Source organism: Mytilus californianus, unplaced genomic scaffold (genome assembly GCF_021869535.1).
Source record: "Mytilus californianus isolate M0D057914Y unplaced genomic scaffold, xbMytCali1.0.p SCAF_10, whole genome shotgun sequence".
NCBI classification, from domain to species: domain Eukaryota; kingdom Metazoa; phylum Mollusca; class Bivalvia; order Mytilida; family Mytilidae; genus Mytilus; species Mytilus californianus.
Window position 1 is genome coordinate 9,558,805 of NW_026262582.1, and position 20,044 is coordinate 9,578,848.

At 33.0% G+C, this 20,044-nt stretch overlaps 1 protein-coding gene across 3 annotated transcripts in view; it reads right to left on the reverse strand.

Moving 5' to 3' along the window:
- Positions 1 to 209: 209 nt before the first annotated feature.
- The window catches only part of LOC127717569 (DNA topoisomerase 2-alpha-like), a 53,291-nt gene continuing 33,456 nt past the window's right edge, over positions 210 to 20,044 (reverse strand). For 2 of the 3 annotated variants that reach the window (XM_052223257.1, XM_052223258.1), the window contains exons 22-33: positions 18,969 to 19,069; positions 17,888 to 18,028; positions 16,531 to 16,614; positions 15,896 to 16,093; positions 12,179 to 12,356; positions 10,767 to 10,949; positions 10,050 to 10,239; positions 8,780 to 8,868; positions 6,821 to 6,946; positions 3,775 to 3,900; positions 1,801 to 2,000; positions 210 to 1,126 (exon numbers count right to left, since the gene is read on the reverse strand). In XM_052223257.1, the coding sequence (XP_052079217.1) occupies positions 983 to 1,126; positions 1,801 to 2,000; positions 3,775 to 3,900; positions 6,821 to 6,946; positions 8,780 to 8,868; positions 10,050 to 10,239; positions 10,767 to 10,949; positions 12,179 to 12,356; positions 15,896 to 16,093; positions 16,531 to 16,614; positions 17,888 to 18,028; positions 18,969 to 19,069 (1,760 nt within the window). In that variant the 3' untranslated portion in view covers positions 210 to 982. The remainder of the gene's footprint in view (positions 1,127 to 1,800; positions 2,001 to 3,774; positions 3,901 to 6,820; positions 6,947 to 8,779; positions 8,869 to 10,049; positions 10,240 to 10,766; positions 10,950 to 12,178; positions 12,357 to 15,895; positions 16,094 to 16,530; positions 16,615 to 17,887; positions 18,029 to 18,968; positions 19,070 to 20,044) is intronic. The other variant, XM_052223259.1, reaches the window with a different exon arrangement.

Sequence of the window (20,044 nt, forward strand, 5' to 3'; positions counted from 1 at the left end):
GATGTATGATTTATCCAACTTGAAAATAGATCTTTTAAAATTTTACGATAGACACTAGCAGTCCTCTCTGAGTCAACAATTTCTTTAATTTCTATATGTACTGCTCTCTGATGTCCCACAAACCCCAAAGCTGTTAAAAGTAAGAGCAATCTCAGACTTTAATTCCACCTACTATCATAGCTGGGTATAAAAAAAAGACAACTAAAATGATCTTAAGCCAGTTTTAATGTTATTTTGATGTTTAATGGCTTGAATGTACACACCAATGTTACAAAATGATTGCTGACACACATTCCACATTTATACATAATGAAAAGAAAGTGAAAGTAGATGATAAACAATGTGGGTAAAAGTGAAAGAAGACATAAAATGATGTTGCTCCCTTTCAAAACAATTGTAATCACTATCATTCAATAGACTCAAAACTAACAAAATCATGTTGGATTATGCAATTTTCAAACCTTAAAAATGACAATTTCCTATACACGAATACTTGCACATTTTGCTTGCTGTTCAATGTTATATATTTAATGTTATTGATAGATTGAATATTTACAACCTTGCCATTTGCGTTTGTATGATCAGCACAAGATATGTGGATCTTTTTCAACAATATATTACAAAACAATGTAAAAATGAGATTTGTTTTTGTTAAAAATTGGAACAAGTACAATGAAAATAAAAGTTGGATGTTAGTAAAAATTTCCATTTGGAAAAAAAAAATCAATATACAAATATACAATAAATACACTCAACCTTCACTGTAACCTTCGTCATTGTGGTAACTACATATTACCATTACATAAATATAAAGTATTTCAGTGTTAAATTTCAACTGTCTTGACTCCTTTTTGAAATTAATGCCTGTTTCACCAGAAATTTTCCCAAGTTTTGCTGAATATAACACCTTCAGGTAATGTTTACTTCATATGCTTTAAAAACAAATCCTGTATTTTTCAGTATTAAATTAACAATTTTAGGGTCAATAATCTTCATCTTCATCAGAAAATGTATATTTAACAGTGTTTCTTGATCTGCCAGTTGTTGCCCTTGGTACATATTCAGTACTTATGTCCGCATCATCAAAGCCAAAGTCATCATCATCATCACTGTCTGTCTTCTTTTTCTGTTAAAATAAAAAAAAAAAAAAAATCATAATTGAATTCTGACCTGACAAAAATCATCTCCAGTGCCCTTAATGAGGGGTTTTCCTTTGTGTATGCTTTAATCATTAAGCCTTTTTCTCTCTTCTATATTTTTTGGTCAGGTTTTTCTCTATTGTTTTTTTTTTCCTTTTGCCTATTTTCTCTATTCTATAAAATACATCCAGACCCTCTTCTTCTGTTATTAAATGAGAAAATTCTGCATCCTTCATGTTTAGACTAGGTTTAACACAATTCAAACTGCTATCAAACAGTGTTACTGTGGATTCATTATTATTCGTTGGATACCAATTTTCGTGGATTTTGTGGGTACATGTGAACCATGAATCTAAATGCTCAATGAATTACACATTTACTATAAGGTTGAATGCAGACTTCGGCAAATCCACGAAATCAAATATCCACCAAAACAGCATGTTTTTCTCAATCCACGAAAAATAAATGAATTCACAGTAATAAATCAATTGAGAAATTTTAAAACTTTCATTGTTGTTAACAAAGAAAAAACTGAGCAATGTTAAAGCTAAAATCAACAGTATTCCAACGACTTCACAGCTAGTGTTTCTGATTTGATACACTTGTCACAGGGAGAAAGATAGAGTGAATATCTTTGTCCATAAGTCTCTGTTACCCTTACCTTGGCTGCTGGTTTCTTTTGAGGCAAAAACTCATCTTCAGAAGCATCTGAGTCAGAGAATGCTGCCTTTTTAGGTCTTTTTGCAACATTCTTTTTCTTGGGCTTCACATCATCATCATCATCATCATCATCCATATCTGAACTATTTTTCTTTTTTGGTGCCTTTGGCTTCCTTGGCTTTTTCTCTTTAGGAACTTTCTCTGCAAAGATACAAATCATTTATAACTGTTCAATTTTATATACATTCCATCAGTAGATTTATACTGTTGTCTTTATAATTCACTGGGTTATATATATTGATATAATTTGTGGTTTACTCAAACACCACTTAGAAGAAGGATTCAAAATAAGCGGTCCCCGCTGGCCCCTGGCCACTGAATTTCATGACGGACCAGTTGATTTATTAGGTCATCTGCCCGCCAGTCTACTTCATTTTCGGTAGTAATTTCATTAAAAGTACGTTTTTATAAGTAGAACATCCTTTTAAATATTCTTAAAACGAGGTGGAAGATACCAAAGGGACATTGAAGTTGAAATCGATATGCCTATATAAATAGTTGTGTTATAAAAGTATAAATAACTTATTTGATTTGGTTGAGATCCCGTTGGTCTAAATATAAAGTCACGTTTGCGAGAGTTCGTAATGCATGTTTTTGATTTGTCAATTTTTCAAGTCACGTTTTCATGAGTTCTCATCGCATGTTGATTGGTCCAAATAATAAGTCACATCGGCAACGAGAATTCGATTATTAAAAATGTCAGCCCATACATTAAAGTTAGAATGATCTAAAATGGAAAGATTTCTTAACAATTACGTTCCTAAGGCCAAAATAAATAACTTCAGAATTGAAAACCAAAGAGTTTATGAAAAAGAAGGTCAAAATGGGAAATATTTACTTAAGTGGGAGACTGAATTCAAATGGTTAAAAAATGCTAAAAGTGGAATGTATAGTGAAATATGTAAACAATACAAAACAACAGGGTCGTTCATTACAGGATGTTCTACCTATAATAGGCATTCCATAAAAGAGGGGCAAAAGATACCAGAGGGACATTCATAACATGCTACAAAAAATCTGGTGGTCACATTCTTAATTTTAAAAAACAATTTGCCAAGTCTAACCTATCTTCAACATCAGCATCAAAGTTCCTCAGAGATCTAAATACTATATGTGTTGGACAGTTATTCCTTAAATTTAGGAATGTATTTTGTGTTGTGTAATGTTATTGATAGAGAAGAAAAGGTCAAGGATGTTTAAATTGTCATGTCCATGTTGTACAATTACCATTCTTTATCATTATCTTACTTTTGATATTGAATTATTACAGAGTTAACACATTACTACATCTATCAATTTTATATGGCCAGTAAAAGTCTGGAAGGGCAAGTTAATTTAGAAAGGAGTTAGCCCCCTTGGCCAGTTAAAATAAAATCTTATTTCTATCCCTGAAAAAAATTAAGAGCCAATTTTTTGCCCCTGAAATCGCAAAAATACTTAAATTCACAAACCTTTTTTAAAATTATGTTATTTTGATTGATTAATGAATAGGGCTATCAAGACAGGTCGCTTAAGCCTTAGAAATGGTATTTATTTGTCTCTCTATGTCTAAATGATTGTCACTTAAGCCTTAGAAATGGTATTTATTTGTCTCTCTATGTCTAAATGATTGACCACTTTAACACTTTTGACTATTTCAATAGATCAGTTTGTATTGGTGGAGGAATCAAGAGTTCCCAGAGAGAACCACCAACCTTCAACAGCAAGACTACCAACCCCAGTCAATCGCAACTGCCAAAAGCAATTTCAAACTTACAATCTGAGTGTTGATAGGGTAGTGAACTATTTAGACCACTCTGACAACAAAGCCCCTCATAATGATTGTCATACTTGACATACCAAATTTTAAGTAACAATGGTAAATATCAAAATTTTGTAATAACAAAATGTAACATTAAGTCATGCAGAACCACACCTGGCATAGGTAAATCTTCGTCAGAATCATCAATCATGAGAGGTTTAGCTGCCTTGGATGACAGCAACTTAGTTTTTTTAACAGCTGGTTTTGTGAAAGCATCAGAGATGGATGGCTGTTTGGGATCTATGGATCAATGAAAATAAAGCAATGAAAAGAAATGATATGCAATAGATGTAGTACAAATATTTTTCATGCAGCATCATTTTTTGCCTTAATATGTATATATGAACAACAGACTTCAATAAAAATAAATGTTTCCCCTAGACTTATTCAGACAAAATAACCACCAGGGAGAGTTGATCTAGCCCCAATTGATGATGATGATGATAATAATGAACGACTGTTTAATGTCTAGTGGAAAATTAAAACTATAAGACAGGCAGGACTGCATACAATCTGCTGGATTGGACACCTGTTCAAGGGGTGTTCCAGAAAAATCATTGAAAACTGACATGTCAGCAACATTACAGAGGCTGATGCATACAAAGCAATTCAAGTTCATGGGATGTCAATTTTCATACATATTGACACCAGAAATAAATTCCAGATGTGCTCTCTGTAAATATTACAAAACTTAAGTTTTTACCACAATTTCAACCGCCAGGGATCAGTTTGGAATAAATATTATACCACATCATATTTTGTTGAAAGCCAAACACAAAATAAGACAAAATCTAGTAGATTCTTCAAATTGCTCATGTCAAGCCTACAGCTCATTTTCTATTGCATTGTAAACAAGAGTGCACATGCTGAAATGTCTTGCCTTCTTTACTAATCATTGATAATACAGATATTATGTTGATAGTCCTAAAAATAAAACTTTATTACAACTGTCAAATAAACTTAACATTAACCAAGAAAACTAAACATTGACAATGAACCATGAAAATGAGGTCAAGGTCAGATGAACCATGCCAGCCAGGCATGTACAGCTAACAATTCTACCATACAACAAATATAGTTGACCTATTGCTTATATTTTAAGAAAAACAGACCAAAACACAAAAACTTAACACTGAGCAATGAACTGTGAAAATGAGGTCAAGGTCAAATAAAACCTACGCGACTGACATATAGATAATAAAATATTTCCATACACCAAATATAGTTGACCTATTGCATATAGTATTAGAAAAAAAGACCAAAACTCAAAATCTTAACTTTGACCACTGAACCATGAAAATGAGGTCAAGGGCAAATGACACCTGCCAGCTAGACATGTACACCTTACAATCATTCCATACACCAAATATAGTAGACCTATTGCATTCATTATAAGAAAAACAGACCAAAACACAAAAACTTAACTATAACCACTGAACCATGAAAATGAGGTCAAGGTCAGATGACACATGCCAGTTGGACATGTATACCTTAGTCCTTCCATACACTGAATATACTTGACCTATTGCTTATAGTATCTGAGATATGGACTTGACCACCAAAACTTAACCATGAAATGAGGTCGAGGTCAAGTGAAAACTGTCTGACGGGCATGAGGACCTTGCAAGATACGCACATACCAAATATAGTTATCCTACTACTTATAATAAGAGAGAATTTAACATTACAAAAAATGTTAACTTTTTTTTCAAGTAGTCACTGAACCATGAAAATGAGGTCAAGGACATTGGACATGTGACTGACGGAAACTTCCTAACATGAGGCATCCATATACAAAGTATGAAGCATCCAGGTCTTCCACCTTCTAAAATATAAAGCTTTTAAGAAGTTAGCTAACGCCGCTGCCGCCGGATCACTATCCCTATGTCGAGCTTTCTGCGACAAAAGTTGCAGGCTTGACAAAAATGACACATTGCGTAATTAAATTATTTGCTCAATTTATTATCCAGACATACTGAACACAAACCTACATCTATTTGGCTCACAAGCTCTAACTTTAGACCAGAACAAGGATATTTTTGAAAAGTACAAAAATTCTGACTAAAGTGCAAGATTTTCTCACAAAAGAAAGTTTATACCATTTTTTTTTCATTTGTGGCACCTCAATCACAATAAAATGGCTTATTATATTAATCTTCATTGAAATCCGAGCAAAAGCATTTTTTGGGGCAAATTTGCTATTGTCGTACACCAGTTTTTGCTTTGGACCTATATATCAATTTTCTTTGAAATCTTCAGTTTTGGTATAAAATTTTAAAAACCTAAAGACCTATTTAGTTCTGAAGTTAACTTAAAAGAATAAAAAGAAACAAAAATTTCATGAAATATACTCAAGAAATCATTTCCCAAGTTTTTAAGAAAAGTTTACCCTTACTCTGACCCTGATGTGGACCAAATAGAAAAATGGGCCCAAAATCCAAAATCTAATTACATGTACATTATTAGATTCAGCATATTGAAATCAATCAAAGTTTACATTTGCACCCTAATTTAGACCCACTTGAAAACACGGCCCAAAATCAATATCTTTTTGGCCCCTTATTTCTATGCAGCAGAGGAGGTCATAACCCCCAAAATCAATCTCAACCTTCCTTTTGTGGTATGAAACCTTGTGGTAAAATTTCATATAGATCCATATACTTCTACTCAAGATTTTGTCTGGAAACAAAATGTCTTTGATCAATGGCGACGACGAAATCTCCACACAATTATATGGCTGAAAAATTTTGCAGTCTTTAACTTATATGCCAATTTTGGTTGCAATTCAAGCACAAATATATGTTTCACAAAATTTGTGATTTTTTTTTTTTTATCATTCCTTTTACATGTATTTACAGTGCATAAAATTTGTTGGAAATCTGTTGAGGAAATTTTGACTTTTGTACAACATAGAAATGCTGATTGATAGAGGGATAGACAGACAATAATAACTATAGAGCTCCACTGACTAATCTGGGGTCTTGAAAGAATGTACACATACATTTCTACAGGTCCATTAGGTCTAAAAAATATTTTAGAATTAAGCACATGATAAAAATGTCTATGGGTGTTGGAGTTTCTGAACATGTGCTTTTAAAGATTTTTTTCCCTTCAACAGCTCTTATCTTTACCCATCACATGATTTCTATGGAGAACTCACCTTTTTTTGCAGCAGGGGCTCTCTTCTTAGGAGGAGCTTTCGTTTTAGCAGCTGGTTTACTGACTGGATCCTTGTTCACCTGTAATTCGTTGTCGCTATCGCTGTCCAATGTTACTGGTTGAGATTCTAAAATTAAAAGTATTCACTATCAGCTCAAGACCACTTCAATCAAACAAGAGGCTCTCAAGAGCCTGAATCGCTCACCTGCATTTCAGAGAAGATTTTTAAATGTTAGCAAACTTGATGAACAAATTGTGTAAAATTGTCTTTAAAGGGCAATAACTCCTTAAGGGGTCAATTGACAATTTTGGTCATATTAACTTTTTTGTAGATCTTACTTTGCTGAACATTATTGCTGCTTACAGTTTATATATATCTATAATAATATTCAAAAAAACTGCAAAATTTTGTTAAAACTACCAATTTGGTGGCAGCAACCCAAGAATGGGTTGTTCGATTCGTCTGAAAATTTCAGAGCTGATAGATCTTGACCAACTGAACAATTTTACCACATGTCACAATAGCTCTAAAAGATTTAGTTTTTGAGATATAAGCCAAAAACTGCATTTGACCCTTATGTTCTATTTTTAGCCATGGCGACCATGTTTGTCGATGGATACAAACTTCGGATATAATTTATAAACAAGATACCCTAAGGAACATTTAGTTAAAAGTTGAGGGTAATTGGCCCAGTAGTTTCAGAGGAGAAAATTTTTAAATGTTAGCAAACTTGATGAACAAATTGTGTAAAATTGTCTTTAAAGGGCAAGAACTCCTTATGGGGTCAATTGACCATTTTGGTCATGTTGACTTATTTGTAGATCTTACTTTGCTAACATTATTGCTGTTACAGTTTATATATATCTATAATAATATTCAAGATAATAACCTAAAACTGCAAAATTTCCTTAAAATTACAAATTCAGGGGCAGCAACCCAACAACGGGTTGTCTGATTCGTCTGTAAATTTCAGGACAGATAGATCTTAACCTGATGAACATTTTAACTTATCGCCAAATTTGCTCTAAATGCTTTAGTTTCAGAGATATAAGCCAAAAACTGCATTTTACCCCTATGTTCAATTTTTAGCCATGTTGGTTGGCAGGCAGGGTCATCGGACACACTTTTTAAACAAAATACCCTAATGACGATTGTGACCAACTTTTGTTAAATTTGTCTCAGTAGTTTCAGAGGAGAAGATTTTTTGTAAAAGATTACAAAAATTTACGAAAAATTGTTAAAAATTGACTATAAAGGCAATAACTCCTTAAGGGGTCAACTGACCATTTTGGTCATGTTTTGACTTATTTGTAGATCTTACTTTGCTGAACATTATTGCTGTTTACAGTTTATCTCTATCTGTAATAATATTCAAGATAATAACCAAAAACTGCAAAATTTCCTTAAAATTACCAAATCAGGGGCAGCAACCCAACAACGGGTTGTCTGATTCATCTGAAAATTTCAGGGCAGATAGATCTTAACCTGATCAACATTTTTACCCCATGTCAGATTTTCTCTAAATGCTTTAGTTTCAGAGAATTAAGCCAAAAATTGCATTTTACCCCTATGTTCTATTTTTAGCCATGTCAGCCATGTTGGTTGGCAGGCGGGGTCACCAGACACATTTTTAAACTAGATACTCTAATGATGATTGTGGCCATGTTTGGTTAAATTTAGCCCAGTAGTTTCAGAAGATTTTTGTAAAAGTTGACGGACGACGGACTACGACGCTGGATGCCAAGTGATGAGAAAAGCTGGGCCAGATGAGCTAAAAAGTGCTTTCAACCCCCCCCCCCCCCCCCCCCCCCCTTTACATTTATATCTGAAAAAGCCCTAATTTGATTCTTATACTGAATTTCAAATGTAAAAAATGAGACAATGTACATTTTACAATTTTGTTATTGTGAACTTCTTAGATAAAACTTTGAATCAGACATGTAATAAAACTCTATTTACCTGTATCTTTCTTTGTTCCCATCATTTTATCCCAGGGATCTTCTTCATCTGATGAAATGGCAGGTTTAGGTTTAGGTTTGGAGATTTTTCTGTAAAGATAAAATCAAATCATGCTTTTTAAAAAAATATGAGAGATTGCGAAGCTTTCAGTCTGGTTACAGTATTATATTGATGATTCACCATTTGCAATTTTGTCGATGGACAAAATAAATATGGTTTTGGTCCATTCTATTATGAATTTTGATTAAATAATTTAGTGGTTACAACAAGTAAATTGTTGCCGAAAGGTATCTGAAGAAATCATCATAAAAACTTAATAGCCATAGCCATACTATGTGGTCAGTCAGGAAATCATGGACACATGATTGTTCTTGGCCTAGCCATAGCCATACTATGTGGTCGGTCAGGAAATCATGGACACATGATTGTTCCTGGCCTAGCCATAGCCATACTATGTGGTCGGTCAGGAAATCATGGACACACGACTGTTCTTGGCCTAGCCAGAGCAGTACTATGTGGTCGGTCAGGAAATCATGGACACATGATTGTTCTTGGCCTAGCCATAGCCATACTATGTGTGTCAGTCAGGAAATCATGGACACATGATTGTTCTTGGCTTAGCCATAGCCATACTATGTGTGTCGGTCAGGAAATCATGGACACATGAGTCCATAGCCATACTATGTGTGTCAGTCAGGAAATCATGGACACATGATTGTTCTTGGCTTAGCCATAGCCATACTATGTGTGTCGGTCAGGAAATCATGGACACATGATTGTTCTTGGCCTAGCCATAGCCATACTATGTGGTCGGTCAGGAGATCATGGACACATGAGTCCATAGCCATACTATGTGTGTCGGTCAGTAAACCATGAACACATGATTGTTCTTGGCCTTATCAATGTTCAAGTCCTTCAACGTATTGAAGTTTTCATTTTCAATAGCCAGTGCCTACGACAAACATTATCCACCACTCTTGAAATAACTGTCTCTAAAATTATGATTTCTGACAACAAAAAGTAAAGGTAAAATAGGAAAACAGAATCAAATGATATGACAAATCCTTGACAATTACACCATGACCTTTAAATCTTTATAACCTACTTCGGTGGTGGTTTAGCAGTGAGGTCATTATGACATTTAAATCTTTATAACCTACTTCGGTGGAGGTTTAGCAGTGAGGTCATCATGACCTTTAAATCTTAATAACCTACTTCGGTGGAGGTTTATCAGTGAAGTCATTACGACCTTTAAATCCTAATAACCTACTTCGGTGGAGGTTTAGCAGTGAAGTCATCATCATCGTCATCATCAGCACCAATATCATCGTCAGACATCTTCTCTGGCTCATATCCACCATTTTCTAAATTCGTTGGTTTAAAGTTATCATCATCGCCACTATCAGACTTTATTGCTTCATCGTCAGACTCTGATTTGAAGTGGGTCTGTGCTTTACGAGCTGAAAAAATAAAAACAGCATTAAAAACAAAATAAGAACTTTCTCTTCCTCGTCTTAAGTTAGAAAATGTAACTTTTCTATCATTGACAGTAAAATATAACAAATTGGTAGCTTTTTTTAAGGCCTATTCCATTAAAATAGATGTCCTTACAAATAATTTCAACAATACATTTATTTCCCACAAGAATTTTACCATTATCATTAAGCTTCTGCTAACAATTTATTTTTCTAGTGGCTACACCACTGTTTATGATAGTTGACACCTGTTTGTCATACATGCATGTTAACATATGATGCATATGAACTCTGACTATTAATTTCATAATTTTTGGTCTATATTTAAAAAAGTAACCCATTTAGTCTCTCTGTTAATTTTATTTTTTGAGATATTAAATACTTGAGTATTAAAGTATAAATAGTCATATTAAACAGCCTTCCAATCAAAACAAAAACAACATAAATGTGCTTTACATGTCTGTTTCATTGTACCATGTCAAAGAACAAAGACAAAACTTTCTAAATCATACCAGCAGCTCTTTTAGGCGTTCGGTTTTCAGGCTTTACAGTTTCTAAGAAGCTACCATCCATATCATCATCAGATATGTCTTCCTCCGAAACATCGGAATCATCTGACCATGGGTTTCTCTTCTTCCCTCCTTTCTTTTTCTTTGGTGATCCAGATGAGTCTAGATCTTTTGGCTTCCTTGGTGCTTTAAAAAAAAAAGAAGAAACATTTACGGCACTGCAAAGTATATCAGGAAATTTTTGTGGTTGGCTTTGTACCAGGAAATTGCCTTAATGCAAACATTTCACTATTTATTCAAAAGTACTAAACAAGGTACTAAAACAGGAATAATGAACACAGTGTTAATTTAACTAACCCTTCAATGGCCTTAACTGCAAATAAAACCAGACGCTAAAATAACATGATATACGGTTTATTGTAATTATTTATGTCGGTTAAAAGCTCATTAGAGCTTGTGTTATGTACTTGTTTGTATACTATGCCGTCTCTAAATTTAATATTTATTATTATTTATTATTATTATTGTAAACATTTATAAGTATTTTGAAACAATATTTATTAATCAGCTCAAGTTTGGTATATTCAGAATACGCCAAGAAATTGAAGATTTCTATGTATTAAATTATAAACAAGTTGAGCTGTGAACAATTGCTCAATAAGGATACCCAATCTATAAATATTCGGTAAACAAGAAGATGTCAATTACCCCCCACCCCTTTTTCAAGACAGTTGATATATTTTTACCTTTAAAATATGAGTTAAATTATCAACCCTTGTAAATGTAGGACAAATCAGTTTTCTTCTTACACATCTGCCTATGGTGTACTATGTTTATTTCAAACTCTTTGATATTTATTTTAAGTGCAATTGGAGTGTAGTTTAAAGGTGTTACAATAAATTGATTTCTGAATAAGAACAAACATTCTTCCCCTCTGGTATTATCAAAAACCCACAAAATGTAATACTTTAATCATTAATAAAAAATTCTGTAAAGCATAGGAAATGGCAATTGTTTGAAAACTGAGTTTCTTTTATTTAACTAAAAACAAAGTTTAATTCTTATATCAACAACAATTGTTACTTCTTAAGATGCTCTGTTATAATTCACCAATCAAATCTTCATTCCCTCTTGGATGGTGGATTTCTGGTCACTACCATTTCAAAATTTTTACTAACAATGAAATCTCATTTTCAAAATAAAATTTTACTTCAAAATTTCTGAATTGTACAACAGTGACCTAATTTTTCCATTTATCTATATTACAATTCATGATGTATGCACTGACAATATGTTATCTTTGAGCTGAAGTAACTTTTTCAAAAACAAAACAGATGCACAAACCATAAATCTTCTCGCACAGGTGTTGGGAAAAGGGAATAAATATATTGCAGAGGTCAGAGCATTCTATTTACCTCTTTTTTTCTTTTCCTTGGGAGCAGCTTTTTCTGCACTTGACAATTCATCCAGCACTTTATTGTCTTTGTCTTTTTTCTTCAGTCGATCAAACAAACTCATAGGTTCTGGTTCTTCTTCTTCCATCTCTTCCTTTTTAATAAATTCATCATTAAGGTTCTTCCCCTCTTTCTTTATCTGGAATTGAGACAATTTGTTTAGAAACAGCACACTCACCTTGGTACAAAAGATGCACTATGAATATCTGATCACAAATATTAATAACAAACCAATGTATTTTTCTAGCATAACATGAAGTATGTTTACACTTCAATTTCCCCAAATGTTTCATATCATTCATATCACTATTGCTTTCTATGCTAAATTCTTCAACTTCCACCATTCATAGCCATTTTGGCTTTACTTTAAATAAAGTGGCTGTCATTTTAAGAAAATTAAGCAGGACTTTTGCTGAAAAATTCATCATACCTTTAATTGAATAAGTGCACACATGTTCCTGGAAGTAAAGAAGTGCAAAAACAGGTACTTCTTATCTGAGAAACAGGCAAATTATGCCCTTCTCTTTCAATTTCATATCATTCAAAAACAAACATTTAGTAAGTGTACAGCAGTGATCTGAGGTCCTTGATCTTTCATTTCATACCAAAATTAACCAAATAATTGACATATTTTGAAAGTTACAGCTATGCATAGGAACAATCTTTTGAAACATGTACTATTTTTCTTAAATGTTCTTCCAAACTGGGTCCAATTAGTAGTTTTACATCTGATAAACAAAATACATCTAAGGGATCATAGATTTATTCTTACGAGGAAGCTCCGAGCATGCTCCGAGGATGCTCGGAGCTTTTTCAGTAGGCTCTTCTCTGCAGTTTATGTGAAAATAATTATCATGATCCATTAAGATGTCAATCAAATCTACACCACTTCTATAATAAGGAAAGTAGAGCATTATAGAGGAAGCTCAATTAACACCTGTGTAAACAACTGATCTATTCAAATACATTTTGCATGACATTTTACAAATTATAGAAAAGATAAGAAATTCTTCAACAGTACTGTGTAATGCTTGGAAAGAAATCTCAAGTCTCCACAAAAAAAGTGAAAGTCATATTACAAAAAATATACAATTATTATATTTATTAATCATTTCTTTTTTTATAATAAAAAAAATTCTCAAATCTTATAATTAGATGATATGATTTAAATATAGTTTATATTATATAATATGCTACATAAAAGTTATCAAGACACAAACAACAGTCAGGGGGCGATACTAAACAAGTTATTTTTTTTAGTTACTTAATATATATTAATAGGTATTTTTTGTTTTTTTTTAATTATTTGATATAAACTCAATAGTTATTTTAAATGTCAAAAGTGGACTAAATGTAGTTTTTAAGAATTTTGTCATCATTTCATTAAGTAAAATTAAGTATTTATCCAACTTGAGATGAGTATAGAGAGATTACTTTAAAAATAATGACAAAAATATTACTTTTATAAATTATTTTATACATCTTCGAAAAACTAAGCATACTTACAATTATTTAAGGAACATATGTAAATTTTTTTGATAAAGATTTCAAATTATAAATAACTTCGTCTTAATTAAATCACAAAGTTCCATCCATTTATATTTGTTCATATCTAAGATTTTAAAGGAAAATGTTATTTTAATAGCCCCAAGAGACCAATCTATGACCAAGAAGTGTGGCATCAGAAAGGCAATTAGTGTTTCAGGAGGATTTAAATAGTTTTATACTGCATGGGGAAAATAACCAGATGTGAAAATTTGGTAAAGCTTGTAAAACCTGTATGAATGGAGACCTATAGAAATAATATTAACAGAAGTTACTTATTCATGATATATAAGTAATATTTGAAACAACCTTGTTTTCAATGTAACTTGTATAAGTAATTCTGAAAATTACTTGTTTAAGTAATGCCCCTAACTATTAAAACAATGACATTTTTTTTTTTTTTATAAAATAGCAAAGTTAGTTTTTTATAAAAAAAATTATGGCTACTCTAAGAAAAGTTGAGGAGGTAATACCACCATTGTTTTCCCTCTAGTACGTCTCACTTTAATTGTCATTTTTTTTATAATTGTGCAGATTTGGTTTTATTTTAAATAAAGAAATACTTAGCATAATTATATAAGTGAAGTTTTATCCTGACCTGTACTTGAATGAAAATCTAATATAAAATTGTTTCCCCCTATCAGTCTTTGTTTAATTGGTATTTTTCCAAAAATATGTGCAGAATTTATCTATGTTTTAAATAAAGAAATACTTGACATGAGTAAAGTTTTTTCTTGTCCTGTACTATAGTAATAAAACAACATAATTTTTCAGTGCATATAAGAAAGAAGACATCACCAGAATTAACCAACCAAATTCTATCCCCTTTTTTTTTCTCTGTTTACAAGCTTTAGTAGTCATGTCCCCTAAAATTGCAAAAATATTTTATATAAAAAACTAACTTTGCTATTTTATAAAAAAAATACCATTGTTTAGTTAAGGGCATTACTTAAACTAGTAATTTTCAAAATAACCTATACAAGTTATATTGAAAACAAGGTTGTTTCAAATATTACTTATATATCATGAATAAGTAACTTCTGTTAATATTATTTCTATAGGTGTCCATTCATACAGGTTTTACAAGCTTTAACAAATTTTCACGTCTGGTTATTTTCCCCATGCAGTATAAAACTATTTAAATCCTCCTGAAACACTAATTGCCTTTCTGATGCCACACTTCTTGGTCATAGATTGGTCTCTTTGGGCTATTAAAATAACATTTTCCTTCAAAATCTTAGAGATGAACAAATATAAATGGATGGAACCTTGTGATTTAATTAAGACTTGAAGTTATTTACAATTTGAAATATTTATCAAAAACAATTACATATGTTCCTTAAATAATTGTAAGTATGCTTAGTTTTTCGAAGATGTATAAAATAATTTATAAAAGTAATATTTTTGTCATTATTTTTAAAGTAATCTCTCTATACTCATCTCAAGTTGGATAAATACTTAATTTCACTTAATGAAATGATATAAAAATTCTTAAAAACTACATTTAGTCCACTTTTGACATTTAAAATAACAATTGAGATTATATCAAATAATTAAAAAAAAACAAAAAATACCTATTAATATAAGTAACTAAAAAAAATAACTCGTTTAGTATCGCCCACTGACTGTTGTTTGTGTCTTGATAACTTTTATGTAGCATATTATATAATATAAACTATTTTTAAATCATATCATCTAATTATAAAATTTGAGATTTTTTTTTATTATAAAAAAAGAAATGATTATTTTAAAAATATAATAATTGTATATTTTTTGTTAAATGGCTTTCACTTTTTGTGGAGACATGAGATTTCTTTCCAAGCATTACACAGTACTGTTGAAGAATTTCTAATCTATTCTATAGTTTTGTAAAATTTCAGGCAAAATGTATTTGAATAGATTAGATGTTTACACAGGTGTTAATTGAGCTTCCTCTATAATGCTCTACTTTCCTTATTATAGAAGTGGTGTAGATTTGATTGACATCTTAATGGATCATGATAATTATTTTCACATAAACTGCAGAGAAGAGCCTACTGAAAAAGCTCTGAGCATCCTCCGAGCATGCTTGGAGCTTCCTCGTTAGAATAAATCTATGATCCCTAATTAAATATCAAAATAATAGTTTTTTACCTTGTCCCTGATCTTTTTTGCAGCAGCAGCTTGGACTTTATTACGGATGGCTGAGTCTATTTTCGGTACCACACGCCTACCCATCGGTGAAGGCATAGTCTGTAACTGCATTACTTTCCTAGGTTTCACCTTGCCTTTCACTTTCACCATTTTGTTAGAAGACATTACTTCATCTTCTCTTTCTTTCTGCTCTACTTCCTGTATTAGCAACAAGAATAGCAGATCAACAGTACTGTCAATTTTATTATGTTATTACTTTTTCTCATTTTCATCAAATTTAATCGGTACGATGCAGCTATATTTGGTCGAACATTTTTTATTCAATTTATTGTAAGTACCATCAATCATATATAGTTTCTTTCAGTCTGTAGGAACAAAACTGTTGGTAAAAACGCTGACAAACTTTTTTGTTCAGAAATTTTTGTGCATTTATTTTTGAAGTGTTGAACAGAAATTAGAAAATTCCAATGGCCATTTGCCAACCCCGTTGTATATCAATAATCCTAACGTCTTGTTTATATATTCTCATGTATAGGCTCTTGAATGTAAACTGAAAGACTAAATGATGATAACAATATAGGAATAGATGTCCATAGACATTGAAATCTTTTTTGCATTGCTGTATATTTACTTACATCTAGTGTTTTCAGGAACAATTCTAGATCATCCTCCCACAAATTCTTATCTGTTTTTAACTTTAACTTTTCTAGTTCTTCTTTCTGCAATAAAATTTCAAAATTTAAGAAATGACAATTCTTCTATACCAAAAAGAAACTACCCCAATAACAGACAATTCAAAATAAATAAAGAAATAGTCATTAATAACAGTTTATCTCCCTTCGCCCATTACCTATTAAAATCCTGAAGAAGTCTTTTTTATAGTTTAAGAATACAAAGTTTACCATAAAGAGGTTAATTGTTTCCTCTATGATAGGTTGCTTAGATATGGACCTTAATGCAAAACTTGACCAAAGCTACTCATGCCTAAAATGAATATTAAGAGGACCAATGTAAGTGTCGACCTTCGTCTATAAACATGATACTGGTGAGAAAAATTTCAATTCCTGAAAAAAAAAAGGACAATTTCATGGACATGCTGAAGGACAGATATAAACCAGTCCGCTCTTCCCTCCTTCAGAAAGGACAGATGTAAACCAGTCCCCCCCTCCCCTCCTTTAGAAAGGACAGATGTAAACCAGCCCCTCTCCCCTCCTTCAGAAAGGACAGATGTAAACCAGTCCCCTCTCCCCTCCTTCAGAAAGGACAGATGTAAACCAGTCCCCCCTCCCCTCCTTTAGAAAGGACAGATGTAAACCAGCCCCTCTCCCCTCCTTCAGAAAGGACATATGTAAACCAGCCCCCTCTCCCCTCCTTCAGAAAGGACAGATGTAAACCAGTCCCCTCTCCCCTCCTTCAGAAAGGACAGATGTAAACCAGTCCCTCTCCCCTCCTTCAGAAAGGACATATGTAAACCAGCCCCCTCTCCCCTCCTTCAGAAAGGACAGATGTTAACCAGTCCCCCCTCCCCTCCTTTAGAAAGGACAGATGTAAACCAGCCCCTCTCCCCTCCTTCAGAAAGGACAGATGTAAACCAGTCCCCCTTCCCCTCCTTTGGAAAGGACAGATGTAAACCAGTCCCCCTTCCCCTCTTTTAGAAAGGACAGATGTAAACCAGTCCCCTCTCCCCCTCCTTCAGAAAGGACAGATGTAAACCAGTCCCCTCTCCCCTCCTTCAGAAAGGACAGATGTAAAACAGTCCCCCTTCCCCTCCTTTAGAAAGGACAGATGTAAACCAGTCCCCCTTCCCCTCTTTTAGAAAGGACAGATGTAAACCAGTCCCCTCTCCCCCTCCTTCAGAAAGGACAGATGTAAACCAGTCTCCTCTCCCCTCCTTCAGAAAGGACAGATGTAAACCAGTCCCCTCTCCCCTTCTTTAGAGTGGCAGGTATAATAACTACCAAAGAATTCCAAGGCAACAGATTACTCCTTTACCTTGTTATCTCTCTGTTTTAGCAGTTCATCTTTCTTTTCTTTAGTCAGATTCCATAAAGGCATACCAAGAATGTAGTTAAAATCATGACTTGAGGTGGTTGAAACATCACTGTCTGCATCATCAATATCCTCATCTTCTGCCTACAATTTGAAATCTTTATGTTAGTCATATTTTGTGGATTCCTTATCATTCGTGGGATTCTGATTTTTGTGTCTTTCGTTGGTTAAAGCGAACCACAAATTTAAATGTTCAAGGTATTACAAATTTTCTATAGTCTTCTTTGCAGACTTTGGAAAAACAACGAAATACAATTTTTCCTCAATCAACAAAAATAACTGAAACCACATTTCCGTTATTAGTTGTGTTTAGTATATGTTTTTTAACTCTTAGATATGTTTTCTTTTTTTCAGGTCAGAAATTCGACCAAGATGAAACCAGATAATTGACAAGGTGATCCCCCAATACTATAATATAATCTTCTTCGTCAGGATTACTTGATTAAAGAGCTCTAAATAAATCTTACCTTTGATGATCTTCCTTGTAAATCTTTCCATGCTTTGAGTGGGTCTGTTCCCCATCAGGACTACTTGACTAAAGAGCTCTAAATAAATCTTACCTTTGATGACCTTCATTATGAATCTTTCCATGCTTTAACTGGGTCTGTTCCCCATCAGGACTACTTGATTAAAGAGCTCTAAATAAATCTAACCTTTGATGATCTTCCTTGTGAATCTTTCCATGCTTTAACTGGGTCTGTTCCCCATCAGGACTACTTGATTAAAGAGCTCTAAATAAATCTAACCTTTGATGATCTTCCTTGTGAATCTTTCCATGCTTTAACTGGGTCTGTTCCCCATCAGGACTACTTGACTATAGAGCTCTAAAGAAATCTTTCCTTTGATGATCTTCCTTGAGAATCTAACATGCTTTGACTGGGTCTGTTCCCTGTCAGGACTACTTGACTAAAGAGTTCTGAATAAATCTTACCTTTGATGATCTTCCTTGTGAATCTTTCCATGCTTTGACTGGGTCTGTTCCCCGTCGGGACTACTTGACTAAAAAGTTCTAAATAAATCTTACCTTTGATGATCTTCCTTGTGAATCTTTCCATGCTTTGACTGGGTCTGAATCATATCCTTTTCTTATCAATGTTTCAATCAAGGACTTCTTTGCCTTATTTTCTAAAAAAAAAAAAGTAAAAAAAAATCATTTTTCTGCTTGCAACCATAATTTGTTTACCATATACTTAAGGCTGAAATATATCCTAGGCCCAACAACCCATAAAAACTGATATGCAAGTGCCTTTAAAGAACCTCAAATAACTTTGTCTTAAACAAGTCACAGCAAATATGAATTAACAACAGTTTTTTCGAAATGGTTTTTTGTAGTGAACAGAATAAATACCTACAACAATTAAAGAACCTTAGTGAGCGTGCTCACATACCCCACGTCCTCACATTGTCATTGGAGAAATAAAATATGTGCAAGAAAAAAAAATTGTATAAGAAAAAAAAATTGAATCATAATTTCCTGTCAATATGCACATCTACATAGTATGTCCTTATTATCTACAAAGTTTCGTGAAATTATGTTGTGTGGTTTCAGAGGAGTTGCGATGACAAACTGTTGCAGAAGTACATTGAAGCAAATAAGTTCAAAGGGGCGTAACTCCTAGAAAAAAAATTGAACCGTAATTTCCTGTCGATATGCACATCTACATAGTATGTCCTTATTATCTAAAAAGGTTTCATGAAATTCTGTTGTGTGGTTTCAGAGGAGTTGCGATGACAAACTGTTGCAGTAGTACATTAAAACAAGTAAGTTCAAAGGGGCGTAACTCCTAGAAAAAAAATTGAACCGTAATTTCCTGTCGATATGCACAACTACATAGTATGTCCTTATTATCTAAAAAGGTTTCGTGAAATTCTGTTGTGTGGTTTGAGAGGAGTTGCGATGACAAGAAACAGGACTGACGGACTGACGGACGGACGGGTCAAAAACATTATACCCTCCGCAACTCGTTGCGTGGGGTATAATTATTTTGGGGGTTCAATACAGAGAATACTTTTTAAGACAAGAGAAATATATGCAGATTTTAACAACTAGACTGTACCAAATTTAACCAAAACCTCAGTTTATAAGGCCTAAAATAAACA